General features: G+C 39.9%; 1 protein-coding gene across 1 annotated transcript; it reads right to left on the bottom strand.

Moving 5' to 3' along the window:
* Positions 1–19538: 19538 nt before the first annotated feature.
* LOC110490846 (calcitonin gene-related peptide-like) lies at positions 19539–22233 on the bottom strand. Its single transcript, XM_021564282.2, has 4 exons — positions 22165–22233; positions 21708–21803; positions 21081–21215; positions 19539–20112 (listed from the first exon to the last, which is right to left on the bottom strand). The coding sequence occupies exons 2-4, from the start codon at positions 21785–21787 to the stop codon at positions 19938–19940; spliced, it is 390 nt and encodes a 129-aa protein (XP_021419957.1). The 5' UTR covers positions 21788–21803; positions 22165–22233; the 3' UTR covers positions 19539–19937.
* Between the last annotated feature and the right edge of the window lie 5711 nt (positions 22234–27944).

The following is a 27944-nucleotide window of genomic DNA, read 5'->3' as shown; positions in this document are numbered from 1 at the left end:
GTTGGTAGTTTAATCTTCCATGTAGGTCATCTATTTTATTTTCCAAAGACTGCACGTTTGCTAGCAGAACGGAAGTTGTGTGTTTATTCGATCGCCTACGAATTCTCAGAAAGCAGCCCGCCCTTTGGCCCCTTTATCTCCGCCTTCTCTTCACGCAAATCACGGAGATCTGCGCCTGTTCCCGGGAGAGCAGAATATCATTCACGTCTGGCTCGTCAGACTTGTTAAAGGAAAAAAAGGATTCTGCCAGTCTGTGGTGAGTAATCATAGTCCTGATGTCCAGAAGTTATTTTTGGTCATAAGAGACGTTAGCGGCAAAATTATGTACAAAATACTTTTTACATTTTTTTTTACAAACAACGCAAAGAAGCGAACAAAAAAATGTGGGGGCATGGGGACATTAAAACGTTCGCCCTCTTATCTGCACTGCTATTTTAGTTATCAGTTAATCTGACTATTCTCACCATTAATGAATGTTTTTCTGTATAGTTGTCTAATGTTGGTGCGGCATACAGTATTATTCTCTTTCGATGTTATTCCTGAAATATAATGGGTTTCTTGAGAGTATTTTTACCAAACGCTGATATATAAGTCCAAAGTGCAGGAATACAGGTGAAATCAGTCATTGACACAGATCTGGTGGCATAGCAGAAATATTGGAATGCTGTGAACCAAGAGGTTATGAGTTCAAATCCCATGTGAGGACATGTTGAATAATAATTACTGTGTAAAAAACATACACAATTAAGTCATATGTAAAATGAAACACTATGTTAAAAGCACTATGTGTATCATAATACTTATTTTAGTTTTTACATGTGAAATTTCATATATGAAATTGTGTTTTTTCCATAAGGGAAAGTAAAAAATGTGGGTGAAATCATCAATGAACAGTAGGCTATAGGGGAAAAATCCTTAGAATGGAACTTTTACTCTCCTTCTGTCTAAGTCCCTTGAAATGTTTTTCTTGGCCCTGGAATCAATCACAGAGTTCAGAAAGAAAGAAAGATTTCATCACCAATCAGGCGTCATACTCTTATGAGTGTGCCTATGTGTCAATTAGTGCTACTAATCAGAGTTAAACAGACTTCCATGTCTACATCCAGACAGAGTAGAATCAAATTAATGCACCCAGCATGTTAATTACCCTGTGACAAGGGACTGTAACCTCTGACCCTTCTGATATGGAATTATGTAGACACTCACGTCAGTGTGAGAGATATATAACGGTGTGCTAGATACAATAGCCAACCAGATATCCATGACTGCTGCTACATGTTCTATTAAAGGGTAATAATCTCTGTTGGTGGCTGTGGTGTTGTTTAATATGCTGGGACTATTAAGAGAGAAGTGATCTGACAGAGGTGAAAACACATTTCTGTTAGCTGTATGGTATAATTACACTGTGGGAGTATATCACAGGTGAAATGCTACTGATGTGACTCACATTAGAATGAATGGGCCGCTTTGCTCTGCTCCATCCAAACTATTTGTTCATAACAAAGGTTTGTAGCATTAGTAAAGATATGATCAATACGCTTGGATGATATAGTTCCTGTAGTCTTTGTAAACACTCTGGTGGATTGATAATTGCTATATCCAGCTATTTGAGTAATAGGCTACACTATCAACAGTATTGATGGAATTAGCGCAAACACTCCATAGAGATAAATATATTATCAACCTACCAGAGTTTTTATAAAATGTACAGGAACTACATCATCCAACTGATATTGATCATATCTTCACTAATACTGCAAAACTTTGTTCTAAAGCGGTATCCACTACCATTGGAAGTAGTTTTTATTTTTTATTTTTTTATTTCACCTTTATTTAACCAGGTAGGCAAGTTGAGAACAAGTTCTTATTTACAACTGCAACCTGGCCAAGATAAAGCAAAGCAGTTCGACACATACAACGACACAGAGTTACACATGGAGTAAAACAAACATACAGTCAATAATACAGTAGAAACAAGTCTATATACGATGTGAGCAAATGAGGTGAGATAAGGGAGGTAAAGGCAACAAAAAAAAGCCATGGTGGCAAAGTAAATACAATATAGCAAGTAAAACACTGGAATGGTAGATTTGCAGTGGAAGAATGTGCAAAGTAGAAATAAAAATAATGGGGTGCAAAGGAGCAAAATAAATAAATAAAATAAATACAGTAGGGAAAGAAGTAGTTGTTTGGGCTAAATTATAGGTGGGCTATGTACAGGTGCAGTAATCTGTGAGCTGCTCTGACAGCTGGTGCTTAAAGCTAGTGAGGGAAATAAGTGTTTCCAGTTTCAGAGATTTTTGTAGTTCGTTCCAGTCATTAGCAGCTGAGAACTGGAAGGAGAGGCGGCCAAAGAAATAATTGGTTTTGGGGGTGACCAGAGAGATATACCTGCTGGAGTGCGTGCTACAGGTGGGTGATGCTATGGTGACCAGCGAGCTGAGATAAGGGGGGACTTTACCTAGCAGGGTCTTGTAGATGACATGGAGCCAGTGGGTTTGGCGACGAGTATGAAGCGAGGGCCAGCCAACGAGAGCGTACAGGTCGCAATGGTGGGTAGTATATGGGGCTTTGGTGACAAAACGGATGGCACTGTGATAGACTACATCCAATTTGTTGAGTAGGGTATTGGACGCTATTTTGTAAATTACATCGCCGAAGGATTGGTAGGATGGTCAGTTTTACAAGGGTATGTTTGGCAGCATGAGTGAAGGATGCTTTGTTGCGAAATAGGAAGCCAATTCTAGATTTAACTTTGGATTGGAGATGTTTGATGTGGGTCTGGAAGGAGAGTTTACAGTCTAACCAGACACCTAGGTATTTGTAGTTGTCCACGTATTCTAAGTGAGAGCCGTCCAGAGTAGTGATGTTGGACAGGCAGGCAGGTGCAGGCAGCGATCGGTTGAAGAGCATGCATTTAGTTTTACTTGTATTTAAGAGCAATTGGAGGCCACGGAAGGAGATTTGTATGGCATTGAAGCTTGCCTGGAGGGTTGTTAACACAGTGTCCAAAGAAGGGCCAGAAGTATACAGAATGGTGTCGTCTGTGTAGAGGTGGATCAGAGACTCAACAGCAGCAAGAGCAACATCATTGATGTATACAGAGAAGAGAGTCAGTCCAAGAATTGAACCATGTGGCACCCCCATAGAGACTGCCAGGAGTCCGGACAGCAGACCCTCCGATTTGACACACTGAACTCTATCATTGAAGTAGTTGGTGAACCAGGCGAGGCAATCATTTGAGAAACCAAGGCTGTCGAGTCTGCCGATGAGGATGTGGGGATTGACAGAGTTGAATGCCTTAGCCAGATCAATAAATACGGCTGCACAGTAATGTTTTTTTATTGATGGCGGTTAAGATATAATTTAGGACCTTGAGCGTGGCTGAGGTGCACCCATGACCAGCTCTGAAACCAGATTGCATAGCAGAGAAGGTATGGTGAGATTCGAAATGGTCGGTAATCTGTTTGTTGACTTGGCTTTCGAAGACCTTAGAAAGGCAGGGTAGGATAGATATAGGTCTGTAGCTGTTTGTAGTGACCATAATATAGTGGCTATATCCAGAAAAGCCAAGGTTCCAAAGGCTGAGCCTAAAATATTGTATAAGAGATCATAAAAAAAAGGTTTTATAATGATTCCTATGTTGAAGATTTGGTAGCCTGATGTGTGCAATGAGGAGCATCCAGACGATGCATTTATGAAATTGTTACTTCCAGTTATCAATAAGCATGCACCTATTAGGAAACTGACTTAAATCTGTCAAGGCCCTCTGGATTGATAAGGAATTTAAAAACGAAATGGTTTTGAGAGAAATCAAGCAGAGTGGCAAATTCATCTGGCTGCACATCTGATTGGAAGACATATTGTAAAATTGAGAAATTATGTGACTAAACTAAAATTCTATTATGAAACTAATATAAATGATATAAAGTATGATGGACAAAAGCTTTGGAGTACTTTAAATGAAATTATGGGCAGAAAGACTAAATCAACTTCATCTGTATTGAATCAGAACGCTTATTCATCACAAAACCTTTTGATATTGCCACATTTGTTATGACTATTTCATTGGAAAAGTGGGACAACTTAGGCATGAAATGTGAACAACAAACTGTGGTCATCATATTAATGCATAACATACCTAATAATTAAATACATTTTTTATTTTATTTTGTAAAGTTAGTGTGGAGAGTTGGATAAATAATTGCTGTCCATCAATCATGACAAACCACCTGGTAATGACAACCTATATGGAAAGCTACTGAGTGTGACAGTGGACTGTATTGCCACTCCTATTTGCCACATATTTCATCTGAGCCTGGGGAAAAGTTTGTCCACAGACCTTTAGGGAAGCTAAAGTCATTCTGCTACCCAAAAATGTGTAAAGCTCCCTTTGCTGGCTTTAACAGCCAACCAGTCAACTTGCCAGTTCTTAGCAAACTTGTGTTGTGTTGTGTTTGACCAGATACAATGCTATCTCTGTGAACAATTGAACAACTGACTTTCAGCATGCTTATATGGAAGGTCACTCAACATGTAAGGGAATACCCCCCTGATTTGGACAAAAACAAATGGCGGTATATTGGCATTGGACAAACCATATACACGATGGTCAATACCACCCAATTTGGCGTTGATTCATGCAAAGTATATTGCAAATGCCATATGGCAATTGCCAATTGTAACACTTCAAAATTCCAATAGGGGGCGTGTGCGTTCCACCGGGGCATTTCATATTGCAAATGGCACCCAAGTCAACATCCAAAAGCCAAATTTTGAAAAATGAAATTTTAAAAAAAAAACTTAAAACCCCTTAAAAAAGTGCTTTCTGGACCTTTTTTCGAAATTCTTTCGAGTTTTTTGTCAATTACACATGTGTAAGTACTGTATGAGTATACTTTTGTCATCATATATATATATTTTTTAAGTACATGCGCATAAGGCATATGTTTTGTCCATTTGCAATATGATTTCATAGGAAGTCAAAAGTCAAAAGTCAAAAATGTCAAAATTTGGTAAAAAACTTCACACATCCTTAAAAAAGTGCTTTCTGGACCTTTTTTCAAAATTCTTTCGATTTTTGTGTCAATTACACATGTATAAGAACTTTATCAACATACTTTAGTCATACTTTATTATCATATATATATTTTTTTTTTTACTTGTGCATAAGGCATATGTTTTCTCCATTTGGAATATGATTTCATAGGAAGTCAAAAGTCAAAAGTCAAAAATGTCAAAATTTGGTAAAAAACTTCATACATCCTTAAAAAAGTGCTTTCTTGACCTTTTTTCAAAATTCTTTCGATTTTTGTGTCAATAACACATGTATAAGAACTTTATCAACATACTTTAGTCATGCTTTATTATCATATTTTTTTTACTTGTGCATAAGGCATATGTTTTCTCCATTTGCAATATGATGTCATAGGAAGTCAAAAGTCAAAGTCAAAAGTAACGATTTTCCTCCGTGCAACTGATGATCTAAAATGTGCAACAACATTTTTTTGATTTTTTTTGTTTATGTTTCCTTACTTTTTCAAAGTCACTGTGCATTTGCAATATGTTTTAATGGGCAGATACCATCACGAATTTGTCATGCTCAAAATTCAAACTTTACTTTGCTCAAACTATACCTTGGTCAACTTGTATTACATATTTCTTTTTGTTTTACTTGTGCATAAGGCATATGTTTTCTCCATTTGCAATATGATGTCATAGGAAGTCAAAAGTCAAAGTCAAAAGTAAATATTTTCCTCCGTGCACCTGGTGATCTGAAATGTGCACCTGGTGACCTGGAATGTGCACCTGGTGATCTAAAATATGCAACTGGTAACCCCAAAAAAAATTTTTGGGATGTTTTTTTGTTTATGTTTCCTTACTTTTTCAAAGTCACTGTGCATTTGCAATATGTTTTAATGGGCAGGTACCATCACGAATTTGTCATGCTCAAAATTCAAACTTTACTTTGCTCAAACTATACCTTGGTCAACTTGTATTACATATTTCTTTTTGTTTTACTTGTGCATAAGGCATATGTTTTCTCCATTTGCAATATGATGTCATAGGAAGTCAAAAGTCAAAGTCAAAAGTAAATATTTTCCTCCGTGCACCTGGTGATCTGAAATGTGCACCTGGTGACCTGAAATGTGCACCTGGTGATCTAAAATATGCAACTGGTAACCCCCCCAAAAAAATTTGGGATGTTTTTTTGTTTATGTTTCCTTACTTTTTCAAAGTCACTGTGCATTTGCAATATGTTTTAATGGGCAGGTACCATCACGAATTTGTCATGCTCAAAATTCAAGCTTGTGATCTAAAATATGCAGCTGGTTACCCAACATTTTTTGGGATGTTTTTTTGTTTATGTTTCCTTACTTTTTCAAAGTCTCTGTGCATTTGCAATATGTTTTAATGGGCAGGTACCATCACGAATTTGTCATGCTCAAAATTTTTTAGATGTATTTTTTTTTGTTTCTTACTTTTTCAAAGTCACTGTGCATTTCGAATATGTTTTAATGGGCAGGTACCATCACGAATTTGTTTATCGAATTTGTTTATGTTTCCTTACTTTTTCAAAGTCACTGTGCATTTGCAATATGTTTCAATGGGCAGGTACCATCACGAATTTGTCATGCTCAAAAAATTTTAGATGTATTTTTTTTTGTTTCTTACTTTTTCAAAGTCACTGTGCATTTGGAATATGTTTTAATGGGCAGGTACCATCACGAATTTGTTTATCGAATTTGTTTATGTTTCCTTACTTTTTCAAAGTCACTGTGCATTTGCAATATGTTTCAATGGGCAGGTACCATCACGAATTTGTCATGCTCAAAATTTTTTAGATGTATTTTTTTTTGTTTCCTTACTTTTTCAAAGTCACTGTGCATTTGGAATATGTTTTAATGGGCAGGTACCATCACGAATTTGTTTATCGAATTTGTTTATGTTTCCTTACTTTTTCAAAGTCACTGTGCATTTGCAATATGTTTCAATGGGCAGGTACCATCACAAATTTGTTTATCGAATTTGTTTATGTTTCCTTACTTTTTCAAAGTCACTGTGCATTTGCAATATGTTTCAATGGGCAGGTACCATCACGAATTTGTCATGCTCAAAATTTTTTAGATGTATTTTTTTTTGTTTCTTACTTTTTCAAAGTCACTGTGCATTTGGAATATGTTTTAATGGGCAGGTACCATCACGAATTTGTTTATCGAATTTGTTTATGTTTCCTTACTTTTTCAAAGTCACTGTGCATTTGCAATATGTTTCAATGGGCAGGTACCATCACGAATTTGTCATGCTCAAAATTTTTTAGATGTATTTTTTTTTGTTTCCTTACTTTTTCAAAGTCACTGTGCATTTGGAATACGTTTTAATGGGCAGGTACCATCACGAATTTGTTTATCGAATTTGTTTATGTTTCCTTACTTTTTCAAAGTCACTGTGCATTTGCAATATGTTTCAATGGGCAGGTACCATCACGAATTTGTTTATCGAATTTGTTTATGTTTCCTTACTTTTTCAAAGTCACTGTGCATTTGCAATATGTTTCAATGGGCAGGTACCATCACGAATTTGTCATGCTCAAAATTTTTTAGATGTATTTTTTTTTGTTTCCTTACTTTTTCAAAGTCACTGTGCATTTGGAATATGTTTTAATGGGCAGGTACCATCACGAATTTGTTTATCGAATTTGTTTATGTTTCCTTACTTTTTCAAAGTCACTGTGCATTTGCAATATGTTTCAATGGGCAGGTACCATCACGAATTTGTTTATCGAATTTGTTTATGTTTCCTTACTTTTTCAAAGTCACTGTGCATTTGCAATATGTTTCAATGGGCAGGTACCATCACGAATTTGTCATGCTCAAAATTTTTTAGATGTATTTTTTTTTGTTTCTTACTTTTTCAAAGTCACTGTGCATTTGGAATATGTTTTAATGGGCAGGTACCATCACGAATTTGTTTATCGAATTTGTTTATGTTTCCTTACTTTTTCAAAGTCACTGTGCATTTGCAATATGTTTCAATGGGCAGGTACCATCACGAATTTGTCATGCTCAAAAAATTTTAGATGTATTTTTTTTTGTTTCTTACTTTTTCAAAGTCACTGTGCATTTGGAATATGTTTTAATGGGCAGGTACCATCACGAATTTGTTTATCGAATTTGTTTATGTTTCCTTACTTTTTCAAAGTCACTGTGCATTTGCAATATGTTTTAATGGGCAGGTACCATCACGAATTTGTTTATCGAATTTGTTTATGTTTCCTTACTTTTTGAAAGTCACTGTGCATTTGCAATATGTTTCAATGGGCAGGTACCATCACGAATTTGTCATGCTCAAAATTTTTTAGATGTATTTTTTTTTGTTTCTTACTTTTTCAAAGTCACTGTGCATTTGGAATATGTTTTAATGGGCAGGTACCATCACGAATTTGTTTATCGAATTTGTTTATGTTTCCTTACTTTTTCAAAGTCACTGTGCATTTGCAATATGTTTCAATGGGCAGGTACCATCACGAATTTGTCATGCTATAAAAATCTTGCAGGAATGTGAAATTGACTGGCCCGATGAACTCGGGATGGCTTTGCAGTGATTCTGGGTCATCTCAATCGCTCGTTTGGGTTGATTTCAGAATGTCGCTTTTGGTGATGTTTTTTCACTATAGGATCATATTGCAAATGTACAAGAGTCAAGTGGACAAGAGTCCATCAGTCAATTAGATATCATTCTGACCACCAAACTGATACAAACTGACACCAAACCCACTTTTTCCAACTCGTTTAGTAGCCAACTATTACATACTTCAGAGCTGGCCCAAAATTCACAACGCCTTCGGTTCAAACCATAAAAAAACCATAAAACACGTAGTTACGTTCTAGCTGCGGGTCCATTTCTTATGTTATGTGTTGGCCTAGCTGAGGCGACCCCGAATCCCAAGTTTCGGCTCGATAGGTCATTTGGTGTCCGAGAAAAACCCTAATTGGTGCTGAAAATCCACTATTTTCCATGACTTGCTACGGGGTCCTTGAATGAGCTATCGGACAGAAACGTTGGGGTCTGTCTATATGGGCCGAGACGTGCAATTTTTTTTCCTTTGATTTTTTTTGGGAAAAATGACTGATTTACAGTTCATGGGGGTTGCCTAATCACACATATGAAGTTTTGGAAAGATCAGACTTTTTTAACCCTTCGAAACAGCCCCTGAGACACCAATTATGGCACTTCCGGTTGGCACAGGAAGTTATAAATCAACACATATCCTCATTGGGGTATGCTGTTACAGAATCCTGAGTTTTAAGTCCTTACGTTAAGAATTGACTGATCTACACAGGGTTGAATGCACTATGTCTATCAAACTGCATGCAGTGTATGGGTAAACACTTTTAGGGGCATTTTAACCACTTCCGGTTGGTCCAGGAAGCTTAGAATCAACACAGGTAGACCTCATAGTGGCCTGATGGACTGGTACCGAAGACAGGTTCATACGGCATTCATAACCCACATAGGCCTCAGGTTGAAATTAGGGGTGCAGGCAATGTATTCCTATGGGGAGAGATGACACTGTAATCTGTGAGATCAAAAAACACTGTTTTACTGTGAAGGGTTAATGCCACACGGTCAAGGTTAGGCTTGTTGAGATCGGGAGGACCTTAGGAACATTCAAGTGGTGGAATTTTTCTTCTCACCCTAACGGTTCTCTCACTGTCACTCAAAAGCAAATGACATTGTGGTGCAGGCTTCATTTTGGGCCTTCTATTCTAATGGTTGCTGCGCCTAGACCGAGCGAGCTACGGTCAAGCGGGATAGCTCGTTGAACTCAGAACAGTCTGGAGACTATGGTGATGCCATTTTTTGTGTTGATTTCAGAATGCCATTTTGGTGATGGTCCCTCTCCGTTTAAACATATTGCAAATGTACAAAAGTCAACTAGCAAGTCAGTGTCCATCAGTCAATTAGATGTCATTATGACACCAAATGGATATCAATTGACACCAAACCCACTTTTTCCTACTCATTTAGTAGCCAACTATCACATATGTCAGAGCAGGCCCATAATTCACAGCGCCTCTAGTTGAAAACATAATAAAAAGGTAAAACACATAGTTACGTTCTAGCTGCGGGTCCAGTTCGGACATTATGTGAAGTCCTATGTGAGGCGACCCCGAATCCCGAGTTTTGGCTCGATAGGTCATTTGGTGTCCGAGAAAAACCCTAATTGGTGCTGAAAATCCACTATTTTCCATGACTTGCTACGGGGTCCTTGAATGAGCTATCGGACAGAAACTTTGGGGTCTGTCTATATGGGCCGAGACGTTCGCAATGCACCTAGTCTTGCGACTCTGGGACATTTCTAAATGTCGTCATTTTCGTGATGCAAAAATGAATTGAAGTTATTTCAAATGTACGAGGCTGTTTCTCGGTCCGAGAACCGTCTAGAGCCACGTAACTCGCCACGCACCATGGCCCGGAGGTCTAGAACAGGTTTCTAAAGTTTCGGAACTCTTGGTCCGACGGTTCTTTTTTAGCTCCAACAAAGCTAACTATTGGAGCCACTGTCTGTCTCTACGCACCCCAATACGTCCCTCCATCCAAGTTGTGTTTTAGTGCAATTTTTTTTTCCTTTGATTTTTTTTGGGAAAAATGACTGATTTACAGTTCATGGGGGTTGCCTAATCACATATATGAAGTTTTGGACAGATCTGACTTTTTTAACCCTTCGAAACAGCCCCTGAGACACCAATTATGGCACTTCCGGTTGGCACAGGAAGCTATAAATCACCACATGTCTTGATTGACATGGCCACTTACAGAATCCCGAGTTTTAAGTCTTTACGTTAAGAATTGACTGATCTACACAGGGTTGAATGCACTATGTCTATCAAACTGCATGCAATGTATGGGTAAACACTTTTAGGGTGATTTGAACCACTTCCGGTTGGTCCAGGAAGCTTAGAATCAACACAGGTAGACCTCATAGTGGCCTGATGGACTGGTACCGAAGACAGGTTCATACGGCATTCATAACCCACATAGGCCTCAGGTTGAATTTTGTGGTGCAGGCTATGTATTCCTATGGGGAGAGATGACACTGTAATCTGTGAGATCAAAAAACACTGTTTTACTGTTAAGGGTTAATGCCACACGGTCAAGGTTAGGCTTGTTCAGATCGGGAGGACCTTAGGAACATTCCTATGGTGGAATTTTTCTTCTCACCCTAACGGTTCTCTCACTGTCACTCAAAAGCAAATGACATTGTGGGGCAGGCTTCATTTTGGGCCTAATATTCTAATGGTTGCTGCGCCTAGACCGAGCGAGCTACGGTCAAGCGGGATAGCTCGTTGAACTCAGCACAGTCTGGAGACTATGGTGATGCCATTTTTTGTGTTGATTTCAGAATGCCATTTTGGTGATGGTCCCTCTCTGTTTAAACATATTGCAAATGTACAAAAGTCAACTAGCAAGTCAGTGTCCATCAGTCAATTAGATGTCATTATGACACCAAACCCACTGTTTCCTACTCATTTAGATGCCAACTATCATATATGTCAGAGCAGTCCCATAATTCACAGCGCCTCTAGTTTAAAACATAATAAAAAGGTAAAACACATAGTTACGTTCTAGCTGCGGGTCCAGTTCGGACATTATGCGAAGTCCTATGTGAGGCGACCCCGAATCCCGAGTTTCGGCTCGATAGGTCATTTGGTGTCCGAGAAAAACCCTAATTGGTGCTGAAAATCCACTTATTTCCATGCCTTGCTACGGGGTCCTTGAACGAGCTATCGGACAGAAACTTTGGGGTCCGTCTCTATGGGCCGAGCCGGTTTCAACGCACCTAGCCTTGCGTCTCTGAGACTTTTCTAAACGTCGTCATTTTCGTGATGCAAAAATGAATTGAAGTTATTGCGAATGTACGAGGCTGTTTCTCGGTCCGAGAACCATCTAGAGCCACGTAACTCGCCACGCACCATGGCCCGGAGGTCTAGAACAGGTTTCTAAAGTTTCGGAACTCTAGGTCCGACCGTTCTTTTTTAGCTCGAACAAAGCTAACTATTGCGGCCACTGTCTGTCTCTACGCACCCCAATACGTCCCTCCATCCAAGTTGTGTTTTAGTGCAATTTTTTTTTCCTTTGATTTTTTTTGGGAAAAATGACTGATTTACAGTTCATGGGGGTTGCCTAATCACATATATGAAGTTTTGGACAGAGCTGAATTTTTTAACCCTTCGAAACAGCCCCTGAGACACCAATTATGGCACTTCCGGTTGGCACAGGAAGCTATAAGTCACCACATATCCTCATTGGGGTATGCTGTTACAGAATCCTGAGTTTTAAGTCCTTACGTTAAGAATTGACTGATCTACACAGGGTTGAATGCACTATGTCTATCAAACTGCATGCAGTGTATGGGTAAACACTTTTAGGGGCATTTTAACCACTTCCGGTTGGTCCAGGAAGCTTAGAATCGACACAGGTAGACCTCATAGTGGCCTGATGGACTGGTACCGAAGACAGGTTCATACGGCATTCATAACCCACATAGGCCTCAGGTTGAAATTAGGGGTGCAGGCAATGTATTCCTATGGGGAGAGATGACACTGTAATCTGTGAGATCAAAAAACCCTGTTTTACTGTGAAGGGTTAATGCCACACGGTCAAGGTTAGGCTTGTTGAGATCGGGAGGACCTTAGGAACATTCATGTGGTGGAATTTTTCTTCTCACCCTAACGGTTCTCTCACTGTCACTCAAAAGCAAATGACACTGTGGGGCAGGCTTCATTTTGGGCCTACTATTCTAATGGTCGGTTATTGTGTTATTTCAGAAAATCATAGAAAATCACAGAAATGTCGCAGAGCTCCGCAGCACACTTTAAAAAGATTCGTATGAACACCCTGCAACTGGATCTGTAACCGTTGAAAAAAAAAAACGCCTATTTGTGACCATCACCAATTTGTCATTGTTCCGTTTCTCTTAAATGACGATAGATAAATGGCTGGTTCTTTTTTTATTGACACCGGAGGCTCCTTGGCTTTGACCTGAAGTGGAAAAATAATTTCTCTACTTCCATTTTAAGCCTTTAATCCCAGAAAAATGGCCGTAGCTCAAAAACCGTCGAGGCCTAGACGCCATCCCGTTCGGGGCCAACTGCCCCTTGAGCCAAACCTACGCTCGCCAAGTTTCGGCTTCGAAATATTTTCAGTTTTTGAAATAAGGCCCCGTCGCGATTCGTGATGTTTTGCCAAATTGCCATATGATTCCGTATGCCATCTGGTGGGAGTGTCCGGGACGGCGGAAAAACGGTCCGAAACTTGTTTTTTTTTTTAAACGGAAACCGAAAGTCCGACAAAGTTCATTCGATGACTTCCCGGTAGGTCTGGCCCTACCGCACGGCCCGACGCCGACCGCGAATTTTACAAACGATTTCGGACGTCGGGTAAGGGACCGTACATTTGCAATATGGACTTTCTCACTGATCATACACGAAATGCCGAAATGTTCCCTTAAGGTATGCAACATGTAATGCACTCGCTCAAATGACTGATGATTGGCTGAAAGATGTCGATAATGAGATATTATTGACCATCATTTTTTTTTTTTTTTTGCCATTTAATGGCTAGATAGCTATCTACCTAATAGAACACGGAGGGTATTCTTTAATGATAGCTTCTCTATAGTAAACCATGTAAAGTGTGGTATTCCACAAGGGAGCTGTCTTGGCCCTTTACTGCTCTCTATTTTAGTTTTTTTTTTACAAATGATCTACCATTAGCATTAAACAAAACCTGTGTGTCTATGTACACAGATGATTCAACATGATACATGTCAGCATCCACAGCTAGTGAAAAACATAAACAAATAGTTGCAGTCAGTTTTAGAATGGGTGGCTAGGAATCAACTTGTCCTGAACATACAGTATTTAAAACCAAAAGCCATGTATTTGTCACAAATCACTCTCTAGGTACTAGACCTCAGCTGAATCTGGTTATGAATAATGTGGCTGTAGAGCAAGTAGAAGAGACTAAACTTCTTGGTCTTACCTTAGATTGCAAACTGTCAGGGTCAAGGCATATTGGTTATATTGTTGTAAAGATGGGGAGAGGTTTGTCTGTGATGAAGAGATGATCTTATTTTTTAACATCACATGCAACCAAACAAGTCCCGTAAGCTCTGATTTTGTCGCATCTTGACTATTGCCCAGTTGTTTGAGCAAGTGTGGCAAAAAAGGACCTAGAAAAGCTGCAGCTACCCAGAACAGAGCAGCATGTCTGGCCTTCACATGTACATGGAGGGCAAATGTCAATTATGTCAGTCCTTCCTGATTCAGATTGGGGGGGAGATTGACTGCATCACTCAATGTCGGTCTTTGTAAGAACTATTGACGTGCTGAAAGAACAGAATTGTCTGTTCAGCCAGTTAACACATAGCTCAAAAACCAATACATACCTCACGAGACACAGTCTCTTCACAGTCCCCAAGTCCAGAACAGAGGCTGGGAGATGCACACAGCTGTATAGAGCAATGACTACATGGAATTCTTTTTTTCACCTCAGGTAACTCGTGCAAGCAATAAAAAAAACAGTTTAAAAAAAACAGATAAAACAACACCTCAAGAAACAATGAGGAATGTGAAGACACACACACACACACACACACACACACACACTCTACACACACCCACCCACACACACACACACACACACACACACACACACACACACACACACACACACTCTACACACACACACACACACACACACACACACACACACACACACACACACTACACTCACACACACACACACACACACACACACACACACACACATTATTCTTAGTAGTACTATTTATTTTTTTTATTTTTTTTATTTTTTTGAGTAAATAGTCGCATTGTTCTTTAGTCGTGGTGTTCTTAGTTTAAATGTCTGTTGCTGTTCCTGTCCACTAGTGCTCTGTATTTTGTCATGTTCTATGTTTTGTGTGGACCCCAGGAAGAACATCTGCTGCTTCTTCAACAGCTCATGGGGATCTGAATAAAAATCTTAAATCTGCATTGTTTACAGGGTTGAAGGCCTGGACGCTTTCATTATATTACGAACCCTTAAAAAACAGAGTTTTCTGTTTCAATATAATAATAGAACATATCCAGAAGTATTCCAGGGTAATAGTTCTCTCCTCAGTCAAAGGCAATTCTCAACTTAAATTGCCTGTATTAAATAGCCATTGAGGCAAATGACCAAAGGTGGCCTGAAAAGTAAAGGTTGTACTTGGCATCTGAAGGTGCTATACCCACAATGAATGTGTTATTTCTCTCATACATACTCTATCCCTCCCTGCTGTGATATTGATGTATTTGATTCATTTCTGGACCTCATACCTATTTCGAACATTTCTATGAGCTGTTCGGAAGGGCTTTTTCTTTTTCTTCTGGAGCGCTGTTCAAAGACATGTCCAACTAGCTATTAGCAGCAAGCAATGATCTCCAAATGGAAGGAATATGGTGATGTGGTGTGAGTGATAGATGGCAGCCTGCATGACTTTCTAGCTGGTTGGATGGATGGATGGAGAGAGAGAGAGAGAGTGTGTGTAATGGAGTAGGTCATTGTATCGCCGGTGATATTGTCACTGATAGACAACTCTCATCAGCAATCAGTTTTGCAATGCATCAACAACATCTCCGTCGATGTGAATGACCCCTGTCTAATTGACTACTCTTGACGTACATTATCCTAGAGGTAGGCTATGTGCGTGTTATTCATTTGGAGAGCTTGACACACCGTCATTTGAAGAGCTTGACCCCCATCACACAGTGGCAGCCATGTTTGGGGGCTTAATGGTTGGTCTGTGCATGGCATCATCAGCTTAATTAACCTCTGTGCTATTTTTTTTATATCCTCTCATGTCTGGGTTAAAAAGCAGTGGAATACAGGTGTCATTTTCTGCTGGCATTGAGGAATGGTATTAATCAAACACAGGTTAATGTAGTGCGTCACACCCTCCCGATCCAATACCTGAAATGACATGTATCTGTTGAGTAACTCCTGTATTATAGTGTATGTCTGCGTGTATAATATGTATGCCTCATTGAGTCTACATGTTGTCTTACAGTTATGAGCATACAATTTAATTATAATTTGTAAAGCATTTAGAAGTATTCATAAGCGTACTGGCTTGTTCATGATAAGTTAATTTTATTTAAGATATAAAAGAGCTCAGCATTGTCTCTGCATGTCTGAAACTATTAATGATGTGGAGTGTTTGTATTTGTATTCATTATGGATCTCCATTAGCTGTTTCCAAGGCAGAAGCTACTCTTCCTGGGGTCCAGCACAATTAAGGCAGTTTATACCATTTTAAAAACATGACATTACATTCATTACAGAATTCACAACACACTAAGTGTGTGCCCTCAGGTCCATACTCCACTACCACATATCTGCTAACGCAAAATCCATGTGTACGCGTGTGTATAGTGCCGATGTTATCATGTGTGTGTGTGCATGGGACTGTGCCTATGTTTGTGTTGCTTCAGTCCCCGCTGTTCCATAAGGTGTATTTTTACCTACTTTTTAAATCTGATTCTACTGCTTGTATCAGTTACCTGTTGTGGAATAGAATTCCATGTAGTCATGGCTCTATGTAGTACTGTGCGCCTCCCATAGTCTGTTCTGGACTTGGGGACTGTGAAGAGACCTCTGGTGCCATGTCTTGTGGGGTATACATGGGTGTCCGAGCTGTGTGCTAGTATTTTAAACAGACAGCTCGGTATCTTCAGCTTGTCAACACCTCTTACAAAAACAAGTAATGAGGAAGTTAATCTCTCTTCCACTGAGCCATGAGAGATTGACATGCATGTCATTAATGTTAGCTCTACATGTACTTTTAAGGGCCAGCCGTGCTGCCCTGTCCTTAACCAACTGCAATTTTCCCAAGTCCCTCTTACTGCAACAAAACCAGGGCCTGCAGGACCCGCCTTGTTGACAGTGTTGTTAAGAAGGTAGAGCTGCGCTTTATTGTGGACTTCTCCCCATTTTAGCTACTGTTGTATCAATATGTTTTGACCATCACAGTTTACAATCCAGGGTTACTCCAAGCAGTTTAGTCAACCTAACTTGCTCAATTTCCACATTATTCATTACGAGATGTAGTTGAGGTTTAAGTCGTGAATGATTCGTCTCCCAAAGACAATGCTTTTAGGTTTGGAAATATTTAGGACTAACTTATTCCTTGCTACCCATTCCGAAACTAATTGCAGTTCTTTGTTAAGTGTTGCAGTCGTTTCAGTCACTGTAGTAGCTGATGCATATAGTGTTGAGTCATCCGCATACATAGACACACTGGCCTTACTCAAAGTGGCATGTCGTTAGTAAAGATTGAAAAAAGCAAGGGGCCTATCAACAGCTACCCTGGGGAATTCCTGCTTCTAGCTGGATTATGTTTGAGAGGCTTCCATTAAAGAACACCCTCTGTGTTCTGTTAGACAAGTAACTCTTTATCCACATTATAGCAGGGGGTGTAAAGCCATAACACATACGTTTTTCCAGCAGCATACTATGATCGATAATGTCAAAAGTTGCACTGTCAATCAAGTCAATCAATTTCTCTCAGCCAATCATCAGTCATTTGTGTAAGTGCCGTGCTTGTTGAGTGTGCTTCCCTATATGAGTGCTGAAAGTCTGTTACCAATTTGTTTACTGTGAAATAGCCTGGTATCTGGTCAAACACAATTTTTTTCCAGAAGTTTACTAAGGGTTGGTAACAGGCTGATTGTCAGCTATTTGAGCAAGTAAGGAGTGCTAGCAGAATGACCTTGGCTTCCCTCCAGGCCTGAGGGCACACACTTTCTAGTAGGCTTAAATTGAAGATGTGGCAAATAGGAGTGGTGATATTTCCCTCAGTAATTTTCCATCCAGATTGTCAGACCCCGGTGGCTTGTCATTGTTGATAGACAACAATAATTTTTTCACCTCTTCCGCACTGACTTTACGGAATTCAAAAGTACAATTCTTGTCTTTCATAATTTGATCAGATATACTTAGATGTGTAGTGTCAACGTTTGTTTCTGGCATGTCATCCCTAAGTTTGTTTATCCAGCCAATGAAACATTAATTAAAGTAGATGACAATATCAGTGGGTTTTTTGATGAATGAGCCATCTGATTCAATGAATGATGGAGCCGAGATGACTTTCTTTCCCAGAATGTCATTTAAAGTGCTCCAACACGTTTTTACTATCATTCTATATATCATTTATCTTTGTTTCATAGTATACTTTATTTTTTATTTTTATTTAGCTTAGTCACATGATTTCTTAATTTGCAGTACGTTTGCCAATCAGTTGGGCTGCCAGACTTAATTGCCATACCTTGTGCCTCATCCCTCTCAACCATACAATTTTTCAATTCCTCATCAATCCAAGGGGATTTAACAGTTTTTACAGTAATTTTCTTAATGGGTGCGTGCTTATTAGTAACTGGAATAAGCAATTTCATAAACGTGTCAAGATTAGCGTCCAGTTCCTCCTCATTACACACCACAGACCAGCAAATATTCTTTACATCATCAACATATGAATCACTACAAAACTTATTGTATGACTTGTTATACACTATATTAGGCCCAGCCTCTGGAACTTTGGTTTTCCTAGATATGGCTACTATATTGTGATCACTACATCCGACGGGTCTGGATACTGCTTTAAAGCACATTTCTGCAGCATTAGTAAAGATGTGATCAATACACGTTGATGGTTTCATTCCTATGCTGTTTGTAACTACCCTGGTAGGTTGACTGATACCCGTGAACCAGGTCGCAGGCACTGGTTACAGTTTGAAGTGTTTTCTTGAGTGGGAAGGTGGATGAGAGTCAGTCAATATTTAAATCACCCAGAAAGTATACTTCTCTGTTGATATTACATACATGATCAAGCATTTCCCACATATTATCCAGATACTGACTGTTAGCACTTGGTGGTCTATAGTAGATTCCCACAAGAATGGGCTTTTGGTGAGGCAGATGAACCTGTAGCCATATTACTTCAATAGTATTAGATCTTCTCTAAGCTTTACAGGAATGTGGTTCTGAATATAGACCGCAACACCGACTCTGTTGGAATTTCTGTCTTTTCTGTAGATGTTATAACCATGTATTGCTGCCACTGTATCATCAAAGGTATTATCTAAATGGGTTTCAGAGATAGTCAGAATATGAATGTCATCTGTTACAAGCAAGTTATTGACTTCATGGACCTTGTTTCTCAGGCTGCATTGTTAATATGGGCTATTTTTTTTTAGCACTTTTCTTGGTTGCTTGAATGTTTTTAATGCTTTGTAAACAATACTGGGAAGCTTCTCAGAAGTAGACTTGATAATGCAGGGTGAGCAGCACAAAGTGGTCTTCCTACTACACAGCACACCGCCTCATTGTTAACAGTGTAACTCTGGTTCAAGGAAGTGCAAACCTGTGTGACCCAGCAGTTTCACCCAGCAGTGTAACCAATGACTTTCAAAAAAATCTATCAACTTTATTACAAAAAAAATAAAAAATAATAACCTACACAACAGACAAACAGAAGGACAAAACGTGTATTTTATATGCCTTATGCACCTGTTTACTTTTTTTTCTTTTTTTACATGACATTTTATTCACATGCAATTGTGGGGTCGAACCTGTTGGGGTCACAGAACAGAGACAAGTATCTCATCCGCCTCTAGTCTGATTTGTGTAACAAATACTTCTTTGTTATTATTCCACACCAAAAGGCACTGCTTTTTTTTTTCTTCTGAAGTTTATAAAATAACCCCAAAAACTCGAGTTAATGATTCATAACCATCGTTGTTGTTTTGAAACGTATACATCAGCCTATACAAGGTGGTGTGGTCATTTCAGCTGAGCATATCCTACATCTGTGGGCTTCCACCCATGCATGACTAGAGAGGCAGATAGCCCGGCGGCTGCACTAGATCCCGTTTCCCGTAGGTGCTGGAGCCTACGTTGGTGGGGGCGTACACCGTGCCGATGGTGTTGCTGGAGCGGGTCAGGAAGTCGGCCAGTCGCTGGGTCACACAGGTAGCTGTGTTGCACTTCCTTTTCTCTATGTGGTGGCTGATGGGATATGGGAGGACAGCAATCAATTCATCTAATATGTCAAGCAAATGATGCATTACTTATCTAAACGTTTATAGAGTGATGAAGATCAGGAAAATGTAGCAAAGTTATTGGCCTACCAGACATACAGTCGGTAAGTGGATAAAAATAACCACCATAACAATAGCCTACTAGATGATACTAATATGATAATATCACTACTGCAGCTACTAGTAACAATGCTAGTAATAGCAATAAACTATTATTATTATTATTAAGATCACTATTATTTTATTTTATTAATTTAATTTAATTAATTTAACTATTATCACTATAAATTGAAATATTCGGTGATTTCCCCCCCACGAATTTCAGCTTAGTTCAATTCTGATCCACATGAATCTTCACTGTAAATTGTTTTATTATTTAGTGACTGGTTTCCACAGCCTTTTGTTTTGTTTACTCAACTTCCAGTCAAAGTGTTACCTGAACTTACAAGTTGGCCCAAATTGAGTTTTTAACCTACATATTTCACACGTGTTCACATACATGATGGCATTGTGCATGTTCATTTATACATGGTGGGGTAGCACATAGATAGGGATGCTGGGAACCAAGAGATCGTAAGTTCAAATCCCAGGTGAGGACATGTTGAATATAAATGACTGTATAAAATTATCATGCACAATGTAATCATGTTTATGTCAATGTGTCAAATATGTAGGTTGAAAACATTGTATGTTAAAAGCACTATTTGAATGTGTGGGTGTCCCTAACCTAGATTTTTCTTAAATTGGAGAAAATTCTGATCCAACTAAAAATGTTCAGATAACATTTCTGATAAAACTTTTGACTGACGAGTTGAGTATATTAAAAACAGGCTGTGGATCCATTTACTAAATAATACTTTTCTTACAGTGTTGTGTCTGCAAAATTATCAACATTTGCACTCAATCAGCAAATCAATAAAATAGGTGCAACCTTACCTGTTGACAGATGTGAGCCCTCTCTGTAGTCGTGCGGCAATGAGGCCGAGGAAGGGGTTGGAGACGATCCCGGGCACGAGCCAGCCTTCTCTGTCCGGGAGCGCGCTTTCCTGCTCACTAGATGAGGTGAAGTACCTGAATCAGGATGAGGAAAGAGCCAAACCGTCACTCCGACCGGTGACTGATGCCCACTTCAAAACATCAGCTCAATTCTCGAGGGCGCAATGGAGTGGCCACTAGTCCCCCTCTTTTACGCACTTGATCACATTTACGCGACCACATATTCCTGTCTCTGCCTTGGTAAGACAAAACCCGAACTTTTGGATGTCACGATTGCAATGGATATCCATCTCAATGATCTCATCAATGTCATTAGCCGATTTTAGAGTTAGACTACCCACGTCGTTCATTGATTTGTTACGGTTCAAGATGGATGTGCCAAGTTACTGGATGTGCCAGCTTAACACCAGTGCTATACCAGTTGAGTGATTCATTCACTTGCCAAATTAAACCCGCTTCCTAATGACAATTGAACTTTCGGCAACACGGAACGACACTTGTAATTGTACATCACAGAAGTGACACTCAGAAATAACGGAAATAACTGAGGCAGCTTTGCACTCTCACCTGTTGCTAGGGGCGGTGGCGACACAGCGCAGCAGCACGAGAGGCACGAGAAGGAACACGGGCTTCTTCAGGTGACACATCGTGCACGCGAGATCCCTGCATGAAAACAAAAGATTAATCAAGTAAGTAAGTAAGTAATCACACACGCCATTGAATTGCACATGCCTGGGAATAGGGATGCACATGCCTGTGAATAGTGTAACCTACACCCATCCAATATGTCCAGTGTATGCTACTAGAATACTTTATAATAGAATGACAGCGGAAACAGTCAAAGTTCTGTGGTCTAGAGAACCGTGGAAATCAAAGACCACCAAACAGACACACCACACAACAGCCTACTCTCAACCCCACAGGGAAAACAGAAAAAAAATACTTTGGATAGTATGGTGTATAAGTGTCCTGGCCTCCAACTCTCTCAGTTCAAATACGAATCCTAATCGTCTGGTCAACTCACCCTCAGTAGTTAAACCCAATCGCCAGTGGATCCTAAGACAGACACAGGCTACTGTCAGTGGTTTCTCACACTGTCACACACAGGCTCTCCCACAGATATAGGCTTCACCGTCAACCACTTGTGACATCACCCCCTCCAAATATAGTCCTGCTTTTCCATTAGCAGGGATGAGGTTCACTTCAAGAAACTTGAATCCAGAGCAAGAGTCACCTACTCCACACACACGCGCACACACACACGTCATCGTATTCGGCATTCTCATCATCAGCATCATTGGCGGCTGTGATTGGTCTGGCCTGGTAAGCTCACACTCGGGGAGGCAACACATGTGCGGAAACCACACATTCATTTTACATCAAAAATATTGAATTAAGTTCTTTGGGCACAAAGTTAGACGGTGTGTTTTTAGGTGGCTTATATAATGGAGGTAACCTCTTGGCAAAATGTTGGGATAACAACTTCAATATTGCAGATAAGGAGATAACATCTACAATATTGTGGATAATTGGAAAGGTAAAGGGGGATACCTAGTCAGTTGTACAACTGAATGCATTCAACTGAAATGTGTCTTCCACATTTAACCCAACCCCTCTGAATCAGAGAGGTGCAGGGGGGCTGCCTTAATCGACATCCCTGTTTTTGGGCACCCGGGGAACAGCGGGTTAACTGCCTTGCTCAGGGGCGGGTTCAGGAACTAGGTTTAACTCCCAGTTCATTTTCAAATGTAGTTACTGCACTATCAATAACACATCATGTCACCCACTTCTCCTCCATCCCACTACCTAGTCTCCGGTACCTAGTCCACACGCTCCACAACCCACTCGTCTGGTGAAAAGAGGTGAAATGAAGGTAGTAGGAAAAGGGAATTCCACAGTAGCTACGCTGAACAAAAATGTAAACGCAACATGTGAAGTGTTGGTCCCATGTTTCATGAGCTGAATTGAAAGATCCCAGAAGTTTTCCATACGCACAAAAAGCTTATTTTTCTCGACTGTTTTATGCCGAAATTTGTTTACATCCTTGTTAGCATTTCTCCTTTGCCAAGATAATCCATCTACCTGACAGGTGTGGCATATCAAGAAGATGATTAAACAGCATGATCATTACACAGGTGCACCTTGTGCTTCAGACAAAAAAAAGCCACTCTAAAATATGCAGTTTTGTCACACAACACAATGCCACAGATGCCTCAAGTTTTGAGGGAATGTGCAATTGGCATGCTGACTGCAGGAATGTCTACCAGAGCTGTTACCAGAGAATTTAATGTTAATTTCTCGAACATAAACCTCCTACAACGTTTGACAGTACATGCAACCGGCCTCACAACCGGAGACCAAGTGTAACCACTCCAGCCGATGACCTCCACATCTGGCTTCTTCACCAGCAGGGTCGTCTGAGACCAGCCACCCGGACAGCTGATGAAACTGAGGAGTATTTCTGTCTGTAATAAAACCCTTTTGTGGGGAAAAACTCATTCTGATTGGCTGGGCCTGGCTCCCCAGTGTGTGCGCCTATGCCCTCCCAGGCCCACCTGTGGCTGCACCCCTGCCCAATCATGTGAAATCCATAGATTAGGGCCTATTGAATTTATTTAATTGACTCATTTCCTTATTTGAACTGTAACTCAGTAAAACCATTGAAATTGTTGAATGTTGCATTTATATTTTTGTTCAGTATAGTTCAAGTCAAACTCCATGGAAGTTGCTAGCATGACTGGCTCTGAGGTCGTTTGCGCTCAGATACACCCTGATTACCGAGAGTCCTCTCCTTAGAGACTCTGCCTACACCACCACCGACAGGCCCCATAGGGGGCCTGCAGACAGAGACTTACAAAGAAAGGCTCCTACAGTCGTTAAGTGAAGAGTTTTACCCATAGGCCTGAGTTAGGGGAGACGTGACTGACACCCACCTGTGGTTTAGCTAGGCCTGCTGGATGCAGGATTCTCCCCCAGCCTCCCCAGTGATCCTCAACACACACTCACCCCATTTATGGAAGCGATTGACCCAAATGAGTTCTACCATGATATACTTCATATAATTCTAAAGTTGCATGAGATAATTTGATTCCTCTCTCAGACAATTTTACATTAGATACAGTACCAGTGTTTGGACACACCTACTAATTCCAGGGTTTTTCTTTATGCCAAGAGCATTCAAAGCTATCATCAAGGCAAAGGGTGGCTACTTTGAAGAATCTAAAATCTAAAATATATTTGGATTTGTTTAAAACTTTTTTGGTTACTACATGATTCCATGTGTTATTTCATCATTTTAATGTCTTCACTATTATTCTACAATGTAGAAAATAGTAAAAATAAAGAAAAACCCTTTAAACTTTTGGCTGGTACTGTATGTTTTATTATAAGATAATACATCATGGTTATAGTGTTTCTTATGCCTCATAGATTAAAATGAGACTGTTGAGTGTTACTGACGATCTGGGGAATTGAGAGACAGTGAAAGGGTGGGTTAAGGAGATTGGATAAGGAGAGAAAATGGAGATGAAGGAGTCTGGGATGTGAACGAGTGGGAGGTGGAGAGACAACGATGACAGAGCAAAGAGGAAAAATGCTTGTATTGTATCATTTCATGAGTCTATCAAAAGTTGTGATGAGCTAACAATATGGCGTTCATACTTAGTTCTTGAAACAAGAACTGAGGAAAGAGACAGGCTTGCAAACATGAAAAAGGACACCAGGCACATTCTGAATGTCTCATGTAACAATTAGTCTTTTGCCAAATAAAGATGTGTGAGGCTCTTTTTGATAAAATCGCTTGACAGACATGACCACATCAGCTCTGTGCTGTCACCAAGTGGGGACTAATGTTCATTACAATAATAGAATCGTCATCACAATAATAATGCCAATACAGGAAAACAACAACACCAACTCCTTAAAACAACAGTTGTTGAGACAAATAACCTTTCACTTAGCAGATGGTTATTGTTAAAAGTAGTGCTGCACTCGACAAATGTCATTTGAGATGCCCCTATAATTTGAGATGCCCCTAAAATGGATAGAGCTGGGTCGACGAACTCGGAACGCACCACAGGAACCACCGCAAGCCAATCACTATGGAGATGACCATGGAACTCTACAGCAGTGTCCTCTTAGATGGAACATCTCCTGGGAATCTTGAGTAGTTCTTAAGTTCTAAACAGAGTGCAGCTGCAACCAAACTCACCAAGTCTGTTTTACCCTACTTATAGAGCCCCATGGCTGGGTGTTTTTTAAGCTCCACACCCTCAGCTGCCTCCTGGTCTCCCTGAAGCTTCCTCTTGATCAGCAGGACGACAAGGCCCAGTAGCACGTAGGCACCTGCATCCAGAGCCAGCACAACACCTAAGAGTGAAAGAGAGACTCCAATTGGACTCCAGACTCCAGCCTGGTCTCATTGACTAGATGTAACATAGAAAATGTAAATCTGAGGACCGAGACACTACGATTTCGTATTATATGTTACGTTTGGTATGGATATATAAGACAGATAGTTACTTAAGACAAAAATGAAAGAAGGGTGTTTCGTCAGGGTGGATGGGCTGGCATATAACACGAATGTCTAGCAACCCAAAGGTTGCGGGTTCCAATCTCATCACGGCCAATTTGAGAATTTTAGCTAACTAGAAACTTTTTAACTGCTTACTAATTTTTAGCTATTTTTTCAAATACTTAGCATGTTAGCTAATCCCTTCCCCTAACACTAACCTTAACCCTTTTAGCTAATCCTTCCCCTAACCCTAACCTTTACCCTGTAACCTAACTCCTAAACGTAACCCTACACCCTAACCTAACTAATGTTAGCTAACTAGCTAGGCCTGCTGAGCATCGTTTTTCAGACCAAATCTCCTTTCTGGCTTAAACAAAGCAATCTGATCATGCTCCAGTCAAATTCACGCTACAGGGAATGCCACAAAATGGCTTCTGTAAAGCACCTATACATTGTCCAATCAACATCCACACATTGATTTAATTCTTCGCATCTTTATTAAAACAAACACACTTGTGCAATGTTCAAAAGTGTGTGAGAGATTACCATTAACGTGTGTGTATGTGTGGGGTCAAGTTTGGCTGGTCATACATTTGCAAATAGCCGAGATTGCATATTTCAGCACCAAGGGACAGCAGCGAAATCGGACTAGCGAGATCTGTCATTCAGCACCACATGGGCAGTAGACAGCGGCCATCTCATGTGAAGTTGGCACTGGGGAAATCCCATCTAATGAGAAACGAGGCCTAGGAGGCAAAAAGACTGAAGGAAAAGACTCCCACAGAAATTCTATGCTAAACTGTTTCTGCCACATTCATTTCAAATGTTACATCTTTCGATTTGTAAATAATAGGGAATACATTTGCAGATAAGTTAAACTGATTTATCAAACTACACTGTACAGCTTTAGTGTGTCTGTGCATCATAGGTACAACTGTAAGCAATTCCGTTCTCAAATGTCTGTTTAATGTGAGAAACAAAATGAAAAACAACTGTTAGACTATTACAATACGGACTGTCATGCATTTTTATATTACCAACAAGACAACGAAGTGATGGTCTATACGCACATGGAGACATTTATAGTATACTTCCCCCACACCAGCAAAAGTTCCCACGCTGAGCGATACTTTTTTACTAAACTATTATGCATATAATCCAAGTCATACGTTTAGTGTCATTGATACTCTTATTTTTAACCAATTAGCGTTGCAAGTGTACCTTATCTCAGTTCAGAGCTAGGAAATATTGGAATAACGTGCTTAAGAGGACTGACACAACAGGATAACACAACAACCACATTTTCAATTGACAATCATTGCTTTAAATAGTTACAGTTAATAGATTTGTATAGGCATTGGTAAACAATTAATTTCACTTGTAAACCAAGGTTGGATAAGTAGGTCTAAGCAACATGTAGCTGGATACTCGCGTCATGAATCGAAATAGGTTCCAATCCTCATATATACACATTATGACAAAATAAAGAGCTTAATCTATTTATAAAGGTTCTACACATTCCATTTCTCCATAGCAATAGAATGTAAACATTCTATTTCGTGCCAAACATTGCCTACAACTCAATTCTAAGTGCAGGATATTGGACGACTCCACAGTAATTGATCATTCGTGACTTTAACTTATCCCTGTTATCTCTAGAGCATCTCGTATATCTATAGCGCTGCGTTTCTACCCCATTTTACCATGGATAGGGTTTGGTGCATTCCGGAGTTCAATTATGGTCCCACAAAGGTAATCTTTGGAGATATTCATTTTAGCATACTGTAAATACCTGTGCACAATATGCATAACAAAGCATCATTATTGTCATTCTCTTCAAAGCAATTCTGCAGAAGCAGCCTTTATTTCCAGACTCTGCAGGCCTGCTGGGAGGAAACATATTACAATAAACAGGTAAGATTCATCCCCCAAAAAACATAAACAACAGAAAGAGAGTTGTATTTCAAGACAGTTTAGAGAAGATGGTCATACGAGTTCTTAATAACACTCGCAAATTGTGATGCATGAACAGTTGTGAAATGTTGTGAGAGGCCCTTCAGAATGCACATGATATGGTATTTCATGGCACTGTCTCACACCTTACCTCATCTTGCAGAAGAAGCTCATGGTCCACTATCTGCTGCTCCAGAGTCAAGGCCAGGTGCCACACCATGTCACCACGGAGCACATGAGCGGCTGGCTGGTGTCTCAGGGCAAAAAATCCCTTAGGGAGAGGTGAGTACCACGTCATCACTCACCTTCACTGCCATTCCCTGCCACCAGCAGCACTC

Source organism: Oncorhynchus mykiss, chromosome 15 (genome assembly GCF_013265735.2).
Source record: "Oncorhynchus mykiss isolate Arlee chromosome 15, USDA_OmykA_1.1, whole genome shotgun sequence".
NCBI lineage: Eukaryota > Metazoa > Chordata > Actinopteri > Salmoniformes > Salmonidae > Oncorhynchus > Oncorhynchus mykiss.
The sequence above is the reverse complement of the archived record's forward strand: the minus strand, read 5'-3'. Positions and strand labels throughout refer to the sequence as shown.